The sequence below is a fragment of the Haplochromis burtoni genome, unplaced genomic scaffold, assembly GCF_018398535.1.
Source record: "Haplochromis burtoni strain Fernald_Lab_line unplaced genomic scaffold, NCSU_Asbu1 Contig_515, whole genome shotgun sequence".
NCBI lineage: Eukaryota > Metazoa > Chordata > Actinopteri > Cichliformes > Cichlidae > Haplochromis > Haplochromis burtoni.
The window spans coordinates 180,240-199,255 of NW_024582876.1; the positions used below are offsets into that span (position 1 = coordinate 180,240).

Here is a 19,016-nt window from a genome sequence, read left to right on the forward strand (position 1 = left end):
ACATTTAGGTGAAAGGATTAAACCAAAAGTTGTAATAAAGACTAAAAAGGTGTTTGAGAGGAAACTGTCAGAATGAAAAGTTACACAAAACTCATATTATTTCAATAGTTTAAAGCTATCATGGACCCATTTATACTTGATTCCCAGCAGAAGAAGCTACTTTTGGACGCTCCCTTGTTTACAAGGGGTCATGCGCGTTGCTTTGACGTAATCGGTCTACAAATGCGGCCTCAGGAGGATGCAGCCCATGAATTTGGAACCAGACCCTAAAGGGAGTTGTAGCTCCTCCTGGTCTCAAACCAAGGATCTGCTGCATATTAGGCAAACGTGTGAATTACCATGCTGTGGAGCCACTGACTCACAGCAACAACTTGTTAAAAGGATAGGTTTACAAGCCATGTGTACTACAACAAGAGAGCTATTGGGCACTGTTGTTATGTACAGCCATGAATAGTGAACCAAGGATGCACTGAGAGAAATGGGGGGGGGGGGTTTCCACAGTCCGTTAAAGAAAGTATGAGTTCAGGTAAAGCTAACCTCTATAGGCAGCTCTAAACATGAACATATAGAATTGGTTGGGAAAGGAACAAGGTTTTTTTGAACTGGAAGCTTTCTATTTACCATTAGTAATTTGTTTACCAGTAGTATTCAAAGGTAGAGATTAACATGGTGGCTGAAATGCACTGCTGAAACAACTGGCTACCACCTAACAGAAACTTACTATTTAAGTAAGTTAGAACTTTCTATTCATGCTTTCTATACCAAAACACCAGCTGATTTCCACTGACTATTTTTTGGATGATCAATACATTTTAACAAATTAAACAGATATGGATTCTGATAGAGCAGACTCTATGATACCCCAACCTTTAAATGAACAAATATATTTTAAAAATACAGATTCCTACATTTCCTACAATGCAATTAAATTATAAAACAACTTGTCAGAGTCTAACAACTTTAAAATGTAGAGTGTCCCCTTGAGATTTAATATTAATAATAAATGGTTTACATAATTATTCTTTCTAAATGCAAGTTTTTTGATGGTTAGCATGCGAGAGGCTTGTTTTAAAAAGCTAAATCAGATGATTTTTTGAAAGCTGAGATATCTTGTGCACTCAAGCTGAGAAGATAAGTCATCTTGAGACACCGGTGAGCTCTAAAAGAGTTCCAGCACATCGCTGTATTAATTTCAGCAGCTAAGCAAGTTGCAATTCCATCTTTTGAGCTGCTCCAGGCCTCCAAGCATGCTCTGGATTTGATAACCCACAAACACTGTGTCTCATGGCACTGATGCTCTGACTCTTTGTCTGTACAACACCCAAACATAAAATCTGTATGTGTCACGAGAATAGGAGTACTGATGTCAGAATTTGGGTGCCAGCCTCCTACGGGAGAAATAGATGTGGAGGTGGGGATATGGACGTTTTAAGGGATAAGTGGGTTCAGTGAGAAACTGCTCTTCCTCGCCCTTTCATGGCGAATCATATCCCATTAGGTGGGTTTTGTCCTGTGATGAGGATGCTGCTGGCGCTCCTCAACAATCCCATTAGAGATCATAAAGGGAGCTGGGGATGTGGCCTGAGAGCACTCAGGCTGCTCCTCTCAAACTGACTGACTTCTTGTGTATGGCAACTGCACCATATCTGGTAATGGCCTTTTTACTCCTGGTGAATGTTGGGTTTTTCTCTTCAAAGTGTCCATGTTCCTCTCTGATGCTTCATAGTTCACTGCTTAGTGTCACACAGATTGGTTTGATTTAGTTCAAATATAAGTCTGACTTAAGATGTGTGAACACCCAAGGACAATCTGACAACAGAGAAAAGCTTAGTGGCAGGGCTTCACTAGACTGGAAAGACCATGGATGTATTAGACTATTCTTAACATGTAACCTTCCTACCTCCTTTATACATCCACTTTTCCTTTGCCACCCTGTCATATGCCCGAATATTTTAATGATTTAAAAACCTTTTCTGGGACATACAACGATATCACATGTATATATATTTTCATCATACCATTAAAGCTGCTCTAATCAATATGTTTATATTATATTCCATTAATCTATGAAAGGGGCCACTTGTAGTGAGGGGCCTTCTTCTATATTGTAGCCATTTCATTGAAGACACCAGCTTATTGGTGAGGACCAATACAGAGCTACAAGAAAGTGAAATATTGCACTTGTTTTCCCAGAAGACTAGAAATACAACTCCAAGTGGTTATTAATTCAAAACTTAAAACAAAGTACTAATGTATGATTATATACATCTGTCTTCAATTCAGTCTTCATATTTATTTCCTTCAGGTTAAGTAATGGCAGGAAACATGTGAGGAAAGACAGGAAATAAGCCATGAGAAACATGTCCATCAATGAAACATAGTTTATCTGGTATATATGAACATAGTTCTTCTTTGTCAGAATCACAAAAACATAAAAGCAAGGATGCAATTCAAAGACAAAATGAGATGAACACTTTCTTTCAACAGTACATTTCCTTGTTGTTCCCACTGTAAAAAAAAATACACAGCTAAACTGGTAGTGAATTGTAGGGATTCCTTTTTTGCAATAATTAGTTTAGTTATTTTTAATTAGTTTGTAATAAGAAAATCAATACTGTAGTTTTAAGTGGAAGTCAAGAGTGTGTAATGCATAATGTATTATGCATAATGCATGTCAGGAAAGTGTAAATTTACACTAAATCCTTTTAAAAGGACTTCATATATACAGTCATACATTCAATCCTAGACTTTGACCATTTAATTACCAACACTGGCGGATTTTTACTTCGACTCACATTTGTAGGAATTTGATTAAACTCTGACTGTTTTAAACAAATCAATGCTCAGTGCAGAATATAAAAGTTGGAGCGTGACCTAGTGCACCTCTACTTCTCTGGACCTACTTATGCAAGTGTGATCTTAGTCAAGCACCCCCAACTGGCTGTTAATATTAATTTAAGCCCTTTGAAGAATCATTTTACTGCTGATGGTTAGTGAGACTAACAAAGTACCCATCTTATCATGTTTTCTGTATACACAAGCATAACAAGCAGCATTTTTCACAAGTGGGAGACGTTTGGTTTCAGGCCTTTCTAAGAGAAAGGCTTCTGGAAGTCTGGAGACGAATGCAGAAGGGTGAACAACAAAGTCCACATCCTCCTTTAAACTTTTGACTCCTTTTTTTATATTCTTCAGGAATAGGCACTAAAAAGACTTGGTTAGGTTTAGGAAAAGGTTATTTACACTTTACAGCGTAAACTTTACTTAGTTGTTTGGAAGGATTTTGGTCGGAAAGCCTTTACTGATAACTTTTTGCATGTTTTCCAGCCATTGGCTTGTTTTAATAGTAAAATTAATTTAATGCAAATTTAATGTAAAATATATTCTGTCTAATAAATGGCAAGGACAAATATAAAATGAGCTATACACATAGGGTAGTATACAGTGCACAATTTCAAGAACAGTATGATTATGCACATTATTTACATTTCCCATTATGAAAGTGGAGCATCTCAGGATGTGAGCTTCACATGCAGCTCGTGTACAGTATGTGTTCAACTCTACATCCAGCTCTAAGCTAAACTCTAGTGCTGAGGCCTCTCGCAAGCATAACCATTAATCAAACAGGCAGCTTTTTTGAGAAAAAAAAAAAAGAGGAAAAAACTGAAAAACACAAGTGGCATAAATAAGTAAAACATCAGGGGAAAGAAGAAAAGAGACAGTGCTGCTGAATAAGGAATGAAAAAGGAATCACAGCCAAAGTCACCTTGAGCCCAGCTAATTTACAAAACAGTGACATAAGCATTAACTACAATCAGGGTGATTAATATCATAAAGGGCATTAGCTGCTGTTTACACTGTCAAGGTATTTATCTGTAGCTACCAATTTGGCAAGCTTGCCATTTTCATATTTTATTTGAAGTATGGCTGCCTACAGAATGCTAACAGCTTGTGTTTTGGGCAACAGTTGCGGTCTGTGAGCTTTTGAGATGGAGCCAACTAATGTGAGGGCCGCTTCACAGGCCGTACAAGTCACCAGCTCAGGCAGCTAAATTAATGATTTCTTCACTTTCTTTAAGCCCAGAAAAATCAGCCGTCTCATTACGCTGACAGCAGACCTGTTCAATGTGTGACTGTCATAAATGAATCTGAGCAGATTCAAGGGCTATCTCATTAAAATGCATTAAGTTTTCACTGGGCATAGTGACACAGAACTGGTGTTTTCTTAAATCAGAACAGAAACTACTATGTTTGCAATACTTCAAATGGGTTTACATGGAAATGCGCACGTGTTGACAGTGTATAGTGCTAATGATATCCCTGCACTTAGTTCAGTCAAGCTACACAGACATTTGAGCACCAAGTTTGTATTGCCAGTGCTCTGAATCAGAGGACTCAGTCAATGTATTACACTAACACAGACTGGCGAACTACAGCAGGGCAAGCTCTTCTATTTATGTTGAATTCTTTGCTTTGTCCTATATAGTGACACTATATCTGCAAGCACGCCATCACCAAATGAAGACTAGTTTGAAGCCAACACTGAGACACATGCACTTGATCATGGCTCAGTGTAATGTGCAGTATCGATCAGGTGTACAGGGTGTCATGGGTCCACTGGGGTGTCACAACACTGCTGACTTTTTGAGTGAATTGATCATAGAAATGTATAAATAATAAAGTGGCCTGTCATTCTGACTTCCTATTGATTTTACCATTAGCAGTTGATTGATACAAGTTTAAATGTCAGGAGTCCCATTGATTACCATGAATCCACACTTGCAATGTCATGTCACTTTTCCTGTGGCACTGCGGGTTTCCACCTGGAAGGACTAAATTAAAGGTCAACAGGTGCAGTGTGCCATCGAGCTCCATTTAAACTGCAGTCCCACCAAAGTATTTACATTTTAAATTCAGCTTAAGAATGACGCCACTTCACTTTTTCCATAGAAAATGTCCATAGACTGTACATAAAAGATGACAGCTGCTATTTCAAAATGTTTCAAGTCAAATGATGTGCATTTTTTTCAGTAATGCATATAGTTTTTAATATTCTTTTCAATTACATTACAGCTACTAGCCTGCAACTTTTTTCCCCCCACTTCCTTTTCCCCGTATTTTGCGGTGATTCAAACAAAATTCATTCACAGATACAAATTCTGGTGAACGTTAAGTCACTTGTCACGAATGGACAATGTACATTGAATGTGATATGTTAAACAAACAAAAGGAGAACATAACATCACATTTACAGATTATAATTAATATAATATAATAGTACAAAAATCAAAAGAATTGGGGTTAATAATTATATATTTTTTTAAAAAACATACAGATGTCAGTAATTTCTTGTATGTGTAGTGATATTTGTGCAAAGTTTAGCCGACTCATTAAGTAGGCGAATATATGGGGTATATACAGACATATATACAGATGCATACTATGATTGTTATAATGATATTAATCCCAGTAATCCAGTTGGAGGTTCAACTTTCTCTCTTACTTGGAGTTTGCCATCACTTTTCATCTGTATACTGATGTGGAAAATGGTGGCTGCTTGTAGTGTATGCCTGTGTGTAGATTCAGGAGTCACTTCTTTTTAGGTGGTGGTTGGGTAACTGCACCTGTGAAGTCAGGACTTGTGCATTTGTGTGCAGGCAGGTAAACAAAGCTGGCGACGGGATGTTCAGCAAATTGTTTCAAATTGTAGGACTGCCTGCTGCTTGAACTGCAAATCTTGTTTTCTTCTTCTACATGTATAAAAAGGTGCAGCCTGTATGTGTGAAGAATTTGGATTTTTTTAAAAAGCTCATCTGGCTGAGCTGTGCTTGGTAACAAAAGTAAATGAACATATTTTTTGCCACAAGGTAATTAGTAGTAAATGGTCTCTTTTTAATGAGGTAATTAGTCAAACTTATACTGTACATTATATGATTCAGCATGATTTGTTTCCAGTGTTGAGGCTGTTCCTTTATTTAAATTTTTTGAATGAATCTCTTTTGGTAAAGTTTGCAATTAGAAGATATTTTCATTAGGCACATTTGGAATTTTTTCATGTAACTTTTGGAGCAAGTCCGATCATTTTGAAATGTCTGCAGTGGGAATTATCACAGTTCTGCTCTGCTCCTACTACAGAGTAAGCGATTCAAACATACACTTGGCAGCGACTGTATTAAAACAACAAACATATGAACACTAGCAGAGACGATACACATGTTGAATGACGTCAGCCTAGCACAACACAATAAAACAGCATGCAGAGAAATTAAGCGATGATAAATTCCAGGCTTTACTAAGCATATATGCGGTGGTGGAAACGTACTCTGAGAATGCTGACGCATTCTTTTTTTTTAAAAGAAAGCAAAAGACCTCAAAACAGCCAAAGCAAGTCTGAATTGGTGTGGTTTAATTAACATTATCAGTGACCACAAAACAACAAGCTGGTTATGCAGGCAAAGAAAAACATTTGACACTCTGGCTTTTGGAGTATATCATCAGTGGTTCGAGGCGCTGAAGTCTGCCAGAGGAACCTTCTGTCAGAGACTGATGGCTTGTTTCAAATTTCATGACATATAACAAAAACAGCCACCGGTCTTTTTTTGGTATAGACCGGTGCATTGTATTAATATCACAGTGCAAATTCACGCATGCACTTTTTAGCATAAAACCAGTGTCACACAACAACAGCTTCACTAACAGCATCTTCCAACTTAAAATTCATGTAGGTGGAGTGAATGTAATCAGAAAAAATGGTTCTTGGAGGTTTATGGTTCTCATAGGAGCACCCTTGTGCACCCTCAGACAGTCCCCAGAAATGTTCATTCTTAACTTACCTAGTGTTGATTAGTCTGCCATATAATTGTGTATTACATACACTAATCTATCATGCAGCAGCTCATGCTGGGCAACGGGAAATGGTGTGTCACAGGATGAACAAAAACTTATTCATCCGCATCCTTATTTCCTGTGTTTCTATATCTTCTGCAAACTACAAGGCCATCTCTTTAATCAGAAGTTAACATAAAACAAATGAAACTTTAGTCCACACAAAATACAAGTTTTAAGTTGTAACTCTTGAAGCAAAAAGGTCACCCATTTCTTCTTGTTGCTTAATAGTTTGCTTTGAAATCTGCCACAACAACCAAACACTTCCAGTATCGAGAAATCAGGCTTTCACATTACTGTGGTGGAATATTTTTTGAGAAATTTAGAGGTTTGGGATTTCTCAAATTCTTGGGATCATTATGTTTCACATTAGTGTTTCAGTTACAGCTAACAGACTAATAACTGATTTTCTGTTCAAGAGCTGAACTTATGATTCACTCAATAATTGCAAGTCACCCTAAAGCAGTAAATCACTGACATATTGACATCTTCATGCTTGGCTGTAGCTATTATTTTTCTTTTAGTGAATGTCTATATTTGTTTTAAGCCAAATTAAAGAGATATAAATGGATCTCTTGACTTCTGAACAGTACAACTTTCTTCTCATCTGTTTCCCCAGAAGCTTCATCAAACAGTGAAAAGTTTGAGCCAGATTCAACCAGGAAGGTGAACATTATTATATTTTGCAGTGCCAGCTTGTCTTCAAATCAGGAAGGTTACAAAGTAACGTGTTTCAGTAATGCGGTAATACATACTGTGCTAAACTCAGTAATTACTGATTAAGTAATTATTAGTAAAAAAAACAAATATTTAAAAAAAAACATGCTTTTTCTACCTGTGCTACAATCAGCTGATTTCAGTAAGTCCGCAGGAGGACAAAAATGTTGGCACAAAACAGCTTTTGAGGAGATAAGTTGTCGACATTACTTTTATTTTTATTGCACAAAAGAAAAAACTGCAATGGTAAAGAGGAAACTGCATCTAAGACAGAAACAACCAGATTATACTGCATACAGAACTTTGCAAGCATCTGCACAGACAGCATGCTGACAGAAAGCTAGCCAAGAGACCAGAGTGATTTTCAAGCTGAGTGAGCAGTCAGACTTGCAGCCTTTATTTCTACCTGTTCATGTTTCTAAAGTAGAATAACTGTGGAAATGGCTTTGAAGTCTCTTTGGGCTGGTTTTCATCTTTGATCTGTAGTATTGACTTTGTGTTCATATGTAAAAACTAAAAGAAAGAGCGTATGTGTGTCCTCATTAGGATAGAGATTTGTATTGCTGTGCGGCTCTCTTGCCTATATTGTTAACTGATAATTATGTAACAATTTGTTCAAGACATTTTGTGGAGTAATGGGAAAGTAATGTAACAAGTGGTGTATCAGTTACTTTCTCCGGTGAATAATTACGTAACGTACTCCATTACTTTAAAAAAAACAAATAACGAGTTATGTGTAATATATTACTTTTCTTGAGACACTGCTTATGAATAACTTGACATGGATGAGGTGAGTGATCCATGCTTTCCATGGATCCTTTGTGACTTTCTGAAGGATCCATCCCCATGATCTTAAAGGAATTTTTGAAATTCTGCAAAGGTTAACTATCATTCTGAGCCTTCAGTGTATTTGTTCTGTTCCTTTTTATTATTTATAGAGTTTAACTTCTTATGTTTTCACTATCTTTGGTTAGAAAAGTGTTTATAAACACCCTTATCAGAGGGCTATGTACTTCCTAGGTGATATCCTTAAAGGCTAGAGAAATGTGCTTGCCATTGCCCCTAGAAGCTAAAGAAAATGATGCATTTAATTAGCGTAGTACATCTGTGGTGAGTGAAGCTATAATTGCTCAGTTTGGTGTCTTAGTATCTCTACACCCTGAAGAAGGTGCAAGCCGATACGTGTCAGTGTATTTTTTAAGGTCTTTAGCCCTGCAAAATGAAGACTTTTTACTACTTTTTTAAACCCACCCTGAATGCCTGCAACCCTTCAGAGGCCTGCACGCTTGAAAACAGTTATCAGTGTACTATGGTCATTTTTTAAATTTTCATTTTCTGGAGGTCAAGATGGCATTAGATAATCTTTTGGCTTTTATACAGATCATTATTTTGAAAACTTAATTTTTTTATTGTCACAGGCTGTGTGTTTGTGTTATATTAGAGTTTGTTCTAGGTTAGGCTCAGTTTGGTATCAGATACATTTTCACAACACATCCAGTGAGCTTCTGAATGCTCACTTGAAGGTGTATTTTGAACATTTCTGTGTCATGCTATCATTTCACCATTAACGGCAAACTTGTGTAAAGAAAAAACATTAACAGGTATATAAGAAATACTAAGGATCGTCGCTGGTAAGTAGAGCAGTTTTCAGTAACAAAAAAAAAAAATTAACTATTTCTAATCCCAAATGCAGGGATTTCTCCTGTTTAATTCGGGAGATTCTGCACATGAATTTGCCTCCTTGGGCGAGACTGTCAATGCAAAGTTCTGCTGCAGCATCTTGAGGCATCTGAGAGAGAATACTCAGCAGCAGTGATCTGAATTGTGGAGCATGTCGACACAGAACACATTAATAACATCTTTTGGCCACACTAACACAGTCTGCTCACCATCTGGACCACTTACCAGATTTGCCTCCCCATGACTTTGTCCACTTACTGAAAATGAAAATCAAGTTGAAGGATCACCGTTTTGACACATTTGAGATCCAGCACACACTGCAGATGCACACATGCAATTAGACCAAACAGGACTATCGAACGATTCAAAAGTAGGAGTCCTGCTGAAAATAATCTAGAGGTCCACAAGAAAATTGCCTTGAACAGAAAATAAGCCAAAATTACTATAAGTGAGGTTTTTGATTCTTATAGGCCCAATCCCAGAACATCTTAATTTTGGTCTTAAATAAACACAAAAAAGTGCCGGAACTAGTAAATAACTTTTAAATTACCTGTTTATTTATTCTCATATTTGTCCTAAAAACCATCTGAAATGTCTGAAACTCAAAGCTGTTCTATTGTAACACAGAAGAAAGGCAACGACAAATGTGCTAGAAGCTAGAGCCTGGCAATGTTTGGCATATTGTGGAAATAATTGTGACTCATAAATTAAAAGACTAATCTTCTCAGCTCGAGTGGTGATTGGGCCTGTGAGTTGGCGGGATTGTAATCACAGAAATCCTGCCTTCAAATTCACATTAGCATGTTTTTCATTGGCATGAATACACATAATTATTACTGCAAAAACAAGTCAATCACGTTTAGCTATGAAGTTAATGACAATGCAACAAAACAATTCAAATGACAATAATTACTTAAAAAATGAAGATGAATAATGATAAAATTAATTGAGTGTGTCTGTGAACGCTTGTTTACAAATGACTGTAATTATGCTGGGTGAACAGTAACTTTTGTCGGACCGACTACACTCTCTAGCGCCATAGATTAAACTTCTCTCGAGGCTACTACACCAGCTACTTCGTCAGGAGACAAAGGAAAAGCTTTTGAAAATTACGTTGTTTTTCCATCTTCCAAAGAGAAATCTCTTCCAGAAGGGCCACAGACAACACAAGGTAAACAAAGTGCTGAGTATGTAAAGTACTGTTTGCTTTCTTTATGATTCAGAAGGAATTACTGAGTTTGCTTAACACGTAAAACATCCACTCACTAGGATTCAATTTTGAGGCTCTCCAAGGAAATGGCATACTGGTGACGCTCAATAGAAAATCGTGTGTTTGGATTTGAGGCTGAGCTGAATGGCAAATATGGCAAGAAATGCTTTAACATGCACAGCTGCTCCTTTCAAGCATGATGGTAGCAGTCTTTTACTTTAGGGCTTCAATCAAATTCTGTTAAGTGTGTTCATGAAGACACTCTTTGCTAATGGAGCGACGAGAAACATCAGCTTCCCAACGAGCTCTGAGGAAGGTATATGCAGCTTAATGAGGCAGAAGCTCGACTTCTTCCAGCTTCCAACGCTGAAATCATTTAAAGATTCTTTTGCAACCTATTTATGGCACCACTTGGTAAACATAACAAAGGTTAATAAAGTGGAGGCCATATCTTTATCACACCTGCAGAGCATTGTTTCCCTTCTCTTATATTGTAACTGGTAGAAGTATTTCTCATTAATGGTGTCCCCCATAGAGCGCACAAGGCGAGTAAGTATAAATGCACTGTGCAGAGTTTAATGCCTTGATTCCCGCAGGCATGCTTCCCTGATTGTCAAATTATTCTGGGTGCCATGGCGGGTATTTATTTCATGCTAATAGCCAGCGTCTTTCTGGAGGCTGGAAAAACAAGTGTAGCACGTACATTACACAGAAAAATGCCAAACATTGGTGAGTCAGGGGCGTAAAAATGCTGAAAAAGTGAGACAATACTCATTGGAGCCTAGTGTTGAGGCATTTTGTACGGAGGAGGGAGTTCGTGACAACAGAAAGACACGGAGGGAGGACAGGTGTGTGCGTGCGTGTGTGAAATGTTCAGAGCTCATGTCTTTCTGTGGATCAGCAGCAAGTAAACACAGTTTTGCTTTGCAGAAACACACAATGTAATCATCACTTATGACAATAACTGTGGCTCTGCAAACAGGCAACAGAGTAATCAAGTCGAAGGCACTGAGCATACAATGTGAGGCTTATAGTGTCAGTGGAGTCCACCCATGTTGTGAATACTTCTGTCATTTCTTACCCATGATCATTCATGATAATTCCCTTTTGTTTAGAAGTGAATTTAACCAGCATCACATAAACTGTGATTTGGCAAATCTATTCAAAATCCCATACAAAATATTCAGTCTCACAATGTATGATCTGGCAAGGGTTATGTGACAATAACCAGAGGTAGAGGTAAACCACATGCAATCATGGGGAAAAGGGTTTTCACAGTACTCTGTATAGTCCTGTAAAAAAAACATAATGCCAATATTTCCAGAGCCACCTTTAGCAGAAATAGCTTGAAGTAACTTTCTGACTTTAATTTTATCAGTTTGAGACAAAATTTAAACACAACAATATGACACTCTTCTTTACAGTGTTGACCTTAGCCTCCTTGGGTTCCCACCACTACATTTCAGTTGGGTTGAGGTGTGATCTTTGAATGGGCCCTTCCAACACTTTGATTATTTTCTTTTTCAATCATTCTGTGTTGATCTGATTTGCTGCTGTTGACCCAGTTTGGGCCAAGCTTTAGCTGTCTGATAGATGGCCTCGGATTAGTCTCTAAAACACTTTGATATAGACTTTAATGGTTTGACTCAATGACACCGAGGTGCTCAGGTCCTGTGGCTGCAAAACGAGCCCAAATCATCACTCTTCACCACTGTGCTAAGGAGTTCATGGGAGGTGTTCGTGCTCATATGCTGCGTTTAGTTTCTATCAAACATGAGCTCTGTGCATTACTGCAAATGTATCCACTTTTGTCTCATCTCTCCACAGGACATTGTTTTGGACGTCCTGTGAATGGCACGTTTCCAAGCCATTGTTCCAGTTTATCCGATTGTACTATCATGAACTTTAACATTCAACATGCAACACCTCTGCTTTTATAGAGATACTCGTCCTTGATGATTAGTTAATGAAGTCGACAGTGGTTGTCCAGCATTTGTTGAGCTAATCTGCAACCACATAGTTGAGGCTGGATAGTTTTCATTTGGCCTGTAGCCACATCTCCCTGTCTTCATGGTAAAGGTGTTGATGAGTACACTACATCCACAGCATGAATTAGCATGCAGTTTGTTCAGTGCTCTGGTAGGAGGAGCCTGTCATGTAAAGTTTCACATGTGCAGTAGAAGTGTAATGTGTGGGTGATTCGGTTGGTACTGAGATCTGCTCTAAAACTAAGAAAAAAATGTTAATGAAAACAAAAATGTGTTGTTTGACAGTATAGTATCAAGGTCAGCAAGAACCACGCCAGACTATATTATCTGCAGGAATTGTCATATTCTGACACCAGGCAAACAGCAGCACACTCCTTTTATAGGTCAGTGCCCTTTCCCAGGTGAACTTATTCATACCGACAACACATTCACACCCAGACTGACACCTACATCTAATTATACAGTTGGCAGTTCACCTGACCTGTATCATAATGTGTTGTGTGAGGTGAGATCGTTAACCCTAATCAGTATACCTTGAAGATCAGGTTAAAATACGTCACAAAAAGGTAGCTTCATGTTTTTATGACTTTGAAGCCAATAGATTTTAACTGGAATTTACCTTTTGTCGGTGCTGGGTGAATTCAGTGGGATGAGCTGGTGAATTTTGAGCATTCTCTGACAAATGCTAAAGAAATATTACGTGTGTCGTTGTTGTTTGTTTTGGTTTTTTTGAAGACAACACATGATTTATTGTTTTAACAACCCAACGCAAAAACCTAAAACATTAAAATAGGCTAACTTCATTACCTCCCTGTAGCATATGCAGACCAAAACTGGCCACTGTGTAACACTATGTGCAGTCCCACTTGTATACAGTAGGTAGAAAAATGAAAGCACTGAGATCGGAGGCAAAATCTCCTTAGAGGGTTTAGCTAGTTATCTATGGTAACTTTATATTGTTATTCTTGGATTTCTTATACTAGGCCTTGGTGCCTCTTATTTGATAAGAATATGTTCTACTCCACTTTCAGTGTTGCTGCGACTGGTAGTGACCAGGAGGGCTGCTGTGCTCACAGCTAGAACTTTGGGCATCAGGGAGATTTCCACAATCACTGACATCACACAGAGGCAACAGTAGAACACTCTTAAACTACAGTGTATGGTTTCATAGTCAGACCCACCCCTTTCTTCACATCCAGTTTCAAAACAAGACAATGGTGACGGAGAAAATGCTCCTCAAGCCTTCTAAGTAGGACTTCAGAAACCGCTGGGTGATGTCACGGCATCTATGCTCCTCTTTCATGCTGTCTATGGTCTGTCAACTTGAATCATAAAAAGTGTGTACTTTTACTGGCAACACATCCAGTTTTCTATTAGTGTAAGGAAAATAGGTTTCAGCATGCCTCTAAGATGTGTATATATATGTGTGTGTGTGTGTTTGAGAGAGAAAACAATAATATTATATGTTCTGTCATACGTTGACATTGTGCTTAGATTCCTGCTTTCTTATTTCATATAGTAGGAGAAAAATGAGCTAGAGTGTGAAAGAACAGTCCTTTTACTATTTTCCTTTTCTACTTTGATGCTTAGCTCTCACTGCATCCCCCTACCAACAGATTTGAAATGAAAGGATACGCCTATATCTTCTCGCCGAAGCTTCCTATACGAAGCGCCTCTGAGCAGCACTCTTCCTGAATGATTAAATATGTGATCAATTTTAGGGTTATGTAAGGATGCGGCATAGAGGCGAAATGAGAAATGATCATGGAGGTAATAAACAATGGACAGTAGTCTATTTATTCCAATCAAATCCTGTAAGTGCTCATTGAAGTCTATATTTCCAGTTTTTTGCTGTTCTTTGGTTTTACATAAGTGCAGCACACATAAACCTAGTTTGCTGAAGTGTGAATGTCATCTTCTCCTCAAAATTAAACGAATAAATAATAAATGTATTGCTTAAAGATGTCATGGTCCCCCAGAATGATATATAGGAGGAGCTTCAGCTGATTTAAATCCCTGTCAGCTGGACAAATATGTCAGAGAGAGTGTTGGGCAAATAAAACAATTTTGATATGACACAGTTGTGGTTAAGGTTTGGCTTCACATGTACGAAAATGGCCTCTTGGTGGTTTTTAAAGTGAAAGAAAGTGGTGCTCTCAAAAAAATCCAGCTGAGTCCCCCAGGGGAAAGAAAAAAACATCCCCTGCTGGCTTCCCACCTGCGAACACTCAAAACTGTTTTGGGCAGAAAGCCTGCCGGGAGCCGACATATTACCTCCATTTCAATTAAAAAGAAGCTGGGTGTTAAAAATGCTTACATAAGCACACCGCTGATGTGAGCATTTTTATGACTTTTGGGTTTGTTTTGGTACACAAGGTGGTTTGGGGAAAATCATAGTTTCAGCAACAGACCATGGTTATCATGAAGGCGTGTCAAAAGCATAATGACAAGTGAAAGGAAACATCCTTTGCCAAAGTCCAAAATTTTGCTGACCCATCCAGGTGCTCTGACTTCCTCCCTGTGCAGATGTCACATTGTTTCTGTACCTGTTGTTTTTTTACAGTCACACAATAGCAACCATCCTGATCTGCAACAGAGCTGCTGGAAGTTGTAGGCTTCAGTGTTTTTCTCAAGTATCGCTTAAATGTCAAAATGTGAAAGGGGTGCTTTTAAAAAATAAACTAAAAATGATGTGTTTACTGCAAAAACCATATCATAGCATCAACGCAAGATGGGTTCCCACCTGTTAACACCACCAGCTGTGTTGCTGGAATCCCTGCCGGGAGCTGCACGGGTAGTCCACTCAGATGCCTCTCTACTACAGTCTCAGATGTGTGCGTGTGACATACTGAAGTGTTTCATCTCTACTTGTAATAACAGCATATGTCAAATGAAATCCTAACGTGGCAACCAGCACTGACAATAACTTACTGCATATTGTACAGTCATGGCTTTCTTAGTTTCACTGTGTATTTTGCATACATTTCTATGTGCACACAGTCCTTGAGGGGAAAAGGTGGTCGAGGTGGTGATGAGTGTCTTCTTTCCAGCCTAGCCAGCCTCTTCTTTTGTCTGATGGATTCCCTTGCATTTTTCTGGGCCAGCCTCCCTCATCAAAGTGATTAAGCAATTACACTGATTGTGCCGATGCTCAGAAGAACGGGGGAAGGACCCTTGAGTATTGAGTGCTAAAGCTTTCTTAGAGATAATGGCTTAATTTGTGCCTAATCAAAATAAAACCTGTTTTCTCAAATCTCCACCCTACCTGTAGTACAGGTTAGCTTGGGGAATTGAGAAGGTGTCTTTAAGAAGAAGCCAGTGGAGTTAAAAAAATAAATCCCTGATGGGGCCTTTCCAACTTAAGCATCATTGCATACCCTATAGTCATCCTTATGCAGTATAGACGTGTTATTATAAAGCAATGAGGCCTCTCTTCAAATGAAATAATAATTATCATCTCAGAACTGATTACATAGAATCCTCTAAAGATGCTGCATATACATATCATGGATACCAAGTGGAAATAATCAAAGTGTTTGGAAATTAAATCAGCATTCAGTTCATCTCTCAGAGCTGCTCTGGGCATCAATAATAAAACAGGGGTCTGGTGAGCCCTCTGAATCAGAGCAACAGAACTAAATGTATGAAATCCTCCTGTATTTTCTTCTCGCGCACACACACGCACACACGTAGTTATACCTCAGTCATCATTTTCCCATCAGAGCAGTCCAAATAACAGATCTTCCTCCGTGTGCTATCATTTCTTTACCACAATTGAAGCCAGCCAAAGCACACCCAGCGCGCAACTTCAAGCGCGCTGGATTCGGCATCAAAAATTAATCACATCAGAACTTAAATCACAACCGTGAGCGAGTTGCATCTGGGGGTGTGGGGGAACCGCATGGCAAAAGAGTGAGAGCAAAACGCGAAGGGAGGGTGGAAGAGAGGGACTCACCCGCGGAGGATATCTGGAGGTAGAGGCGGGGGTCTGAAGCTCGAATGGCCGCTGTGTACCGATCCTCAATCCCTGGCACCTGCGCGTTTTTCTCGGGCATAAGCCGGACCCTGAGCCGCCCCCCCTCAGCGCCGAGCCACCACTCCAGAATAGTTGTGAGGTCCATTTCCAGGATGTACACCGGGGCCTCCTCGTACACAGACAGCCCCCCGCATCCCGTCCTGACTAAATCCTCTCCTATTTCCACCACAACTTGGTTAGATTTCCTGCTCGCCTTCGTCAAGCCCAATTTCAGAACTTTGGTCAGCGGTCGCTTGTAGAAGGAGGGGAACTGTCCATCAGCAGACGCGTTCCTCAGTGCTGATTCCGCTGCAGACTTAAGGTCCACAAAAGTAGAAATGGTTTTCTGTAAAGGTATGCATTGCATTTTTAAGTTTGCGCGCACCGTGTAACATCCGCTAAAAGTCTGGCAGTCGCCGTTTAAGGGTCTCTTTATGAACTCCGCCAGATAATAGCGCAACAGAGAGGGGACCGCAAAATCCACGGCCAGTGTTTTCCTCTTGTTCCTGGAGATTTGGGTTTGGTTCGAGTCTTTTTTGCCGCCGCTTTCCCCGCTGATGTTGCTGATGTTGCTGAAGCCGATAGCGGGCAGATCCGTCCTCGATGTGGTCCTTGGCGAGGCGCAGTGCAGCTCAGCGAGAAATGCCGCAGAAGAAACAAGCAAAAATAATATCCTGGCGTCCATGGTTTGAGAATTTGAGTGTTTAGTTTAGGAGACGCATGCATTAATCCCACCGTTCACCGTTTCCTCTCCGCTCTTGTCACATAGGTTACGCAGCGCAAAAATCACAAAGTGCGAATCGATGATCCTGCGTGTCCTGCGCCTCTTTGCCGGTGCGCACCCGTGGCAAGACGACGGGGAACTGGCTTTTACATTCGTTTGCCACCTACTATTGCTATCCTCCGGTTTGCAAGCGGGAAAAGTGCCATATCCCCTCTCTGTTCCCGGCACACAGACCTCTGAGACAATACCTTTTATTACCAGTGCGAACCTAGCGAGTCGCTCTCCGGGACGCTGATTGATATGCCGGTCGGGTCCGCTCCGGTGGCTTTCAAAGACTCCCTGTCTCTTGGCACAGTTGTGACGGCGGTACAAGTGGTCTCTCTGTCAGAAGCGGGATGCAGCGTCCCTCTCTCCCCTCACAACTAAATGAATTCACAATGAGTTTGGAGGAGTCGAGCCGCCATTAAAGTTTCAAATAAAATCTCACAGTCCTGGCTAATTGGAAACCTCTTGGACAGCCTCACTGGTTTACAGTCTACTGAAGATCTCGGTGCTCCTTTGGTCAGAACTGGCAGCTCTGATCGCTGCTGTCATGCCTGCACATGCGGTAAAGTCATTCACACATCCATTTGACGTCAATAAAAACCGTTTTCTCTGAACACGACTCCCTTGTGCGAAAAGCGTCGTTATGGACACATGTGATGCGCTCTCAGCGCAGCCGTAACTCTGCCTATTTCTTTATTGAAATTAGAAACGCCAGGAGGTGTAGCTGCACAGCTCGGCACATTGTCTTTGGTGATTTTTTTCAATGAATCACCGAGCCTTTTACGTGTCCGGAAATTGGATTGGATTAGTCGCACTCTCCCGGACCGGTTGTGTGCAAATCAAATAGTTTCAGAGGGAGGCTATTTGGGCTGTAGCCCATGCGGTTCTGTTATATCTCACGTGCAGAGGCTAATAGCCTTCTTCTTTAAAAGATCAGGGAGCTGTGTTGCCATCTTGCCAGTTCATTTGCCACACAGGCTGTGTCCTTAATTGGGAATTAAGGGGTAGGTGATTGGAGCAGGAGATTAAAAAATACCAGAAGATACTCAGTCACCTCTCTTCTTCTCCCTCCCTCACATTAACAGTCTCTTCGCTGACTTTAAAAGTTGATCAGAGAAGACACCCACTAGATGGCGTCATCACATGCTGCAGATCATTTGCACTTTTCAGTTTCACTGACAAATCCATTAATGCTCTAATTGCTCTGGAATTTTTACAGTCTGATTAGAGTGTTATCTGTGGAAGAGGATTAGGGCAATATGTGAAAATTTTATGAGTCGAGGAATCACAGTCTCCAAAGTCAGAACTGTGAAGTCTTTTTTTTTTTAAGTATAAAATTCTGGCTCAACTTTTTAACATTAATCTATCAGGTAGATATGGTACTCCAAAATAAAGTTTTTTTTTGATTTCTTCAGATAATAAAAAATAAAATTACGTTCTTACATGTTACATTTGTGTGAACAATGAGGGCTGGAGTGGATATTTTTATTAAACTGACTGTTTAATTTCTTTTAATTTCTGTAGACATATGCTATAAATATAGCTGTTCTGGGTTGGAAATGCAAATCTTTAATATTACTTTTTGTTAGAAATAAATATTATTTGCAGTATGTTTTAGTTTATATCTTTGGTAATTTAGCCAATGGAGACATGCACATAATTAAACTAGGCCATGCTATTGAAATGCATAACAGGAAGCAGATGAGAAGTAAACTATGTACTAATGGAATTGTCTTTGTATATGAGTTGTGT

At 39.5% G+C, this 19,016-nt stretch overlaps 1 protein-coding gene across 3 annotated transcripts in view; it reads right to left on the reverse strand.

Annotated features, from left to right (window-relative positions):
* The window catches only part of LOC102314140 (ALK receptor tyrosine kinase), a 182,417-nt gene extending 164,112 nt beyond the window's left edge, over positions 1–18,305 (reverse strand). Inside the window, exon 1 of one of the 3 annotated variants that reach the window (XM_005947229.2) lies at positions 16,436–18,305. In XM_005947229.2, coding sequence (XP_005947291.2) covers positions 16,436–17,180 — 745 coding nt within the window. In that variant the 5' untranslated portion in view covers positions 17,181–18,305. The remainder of the gene's footprint in view (positions 1–16,435) is intronic. The other 2 variants (XM_005947228.2, XM_042214087.1) reach the window with 2 other exon arrangements.
* Positions 18,306–19,016: the final 711 nt, after the last annotated feature.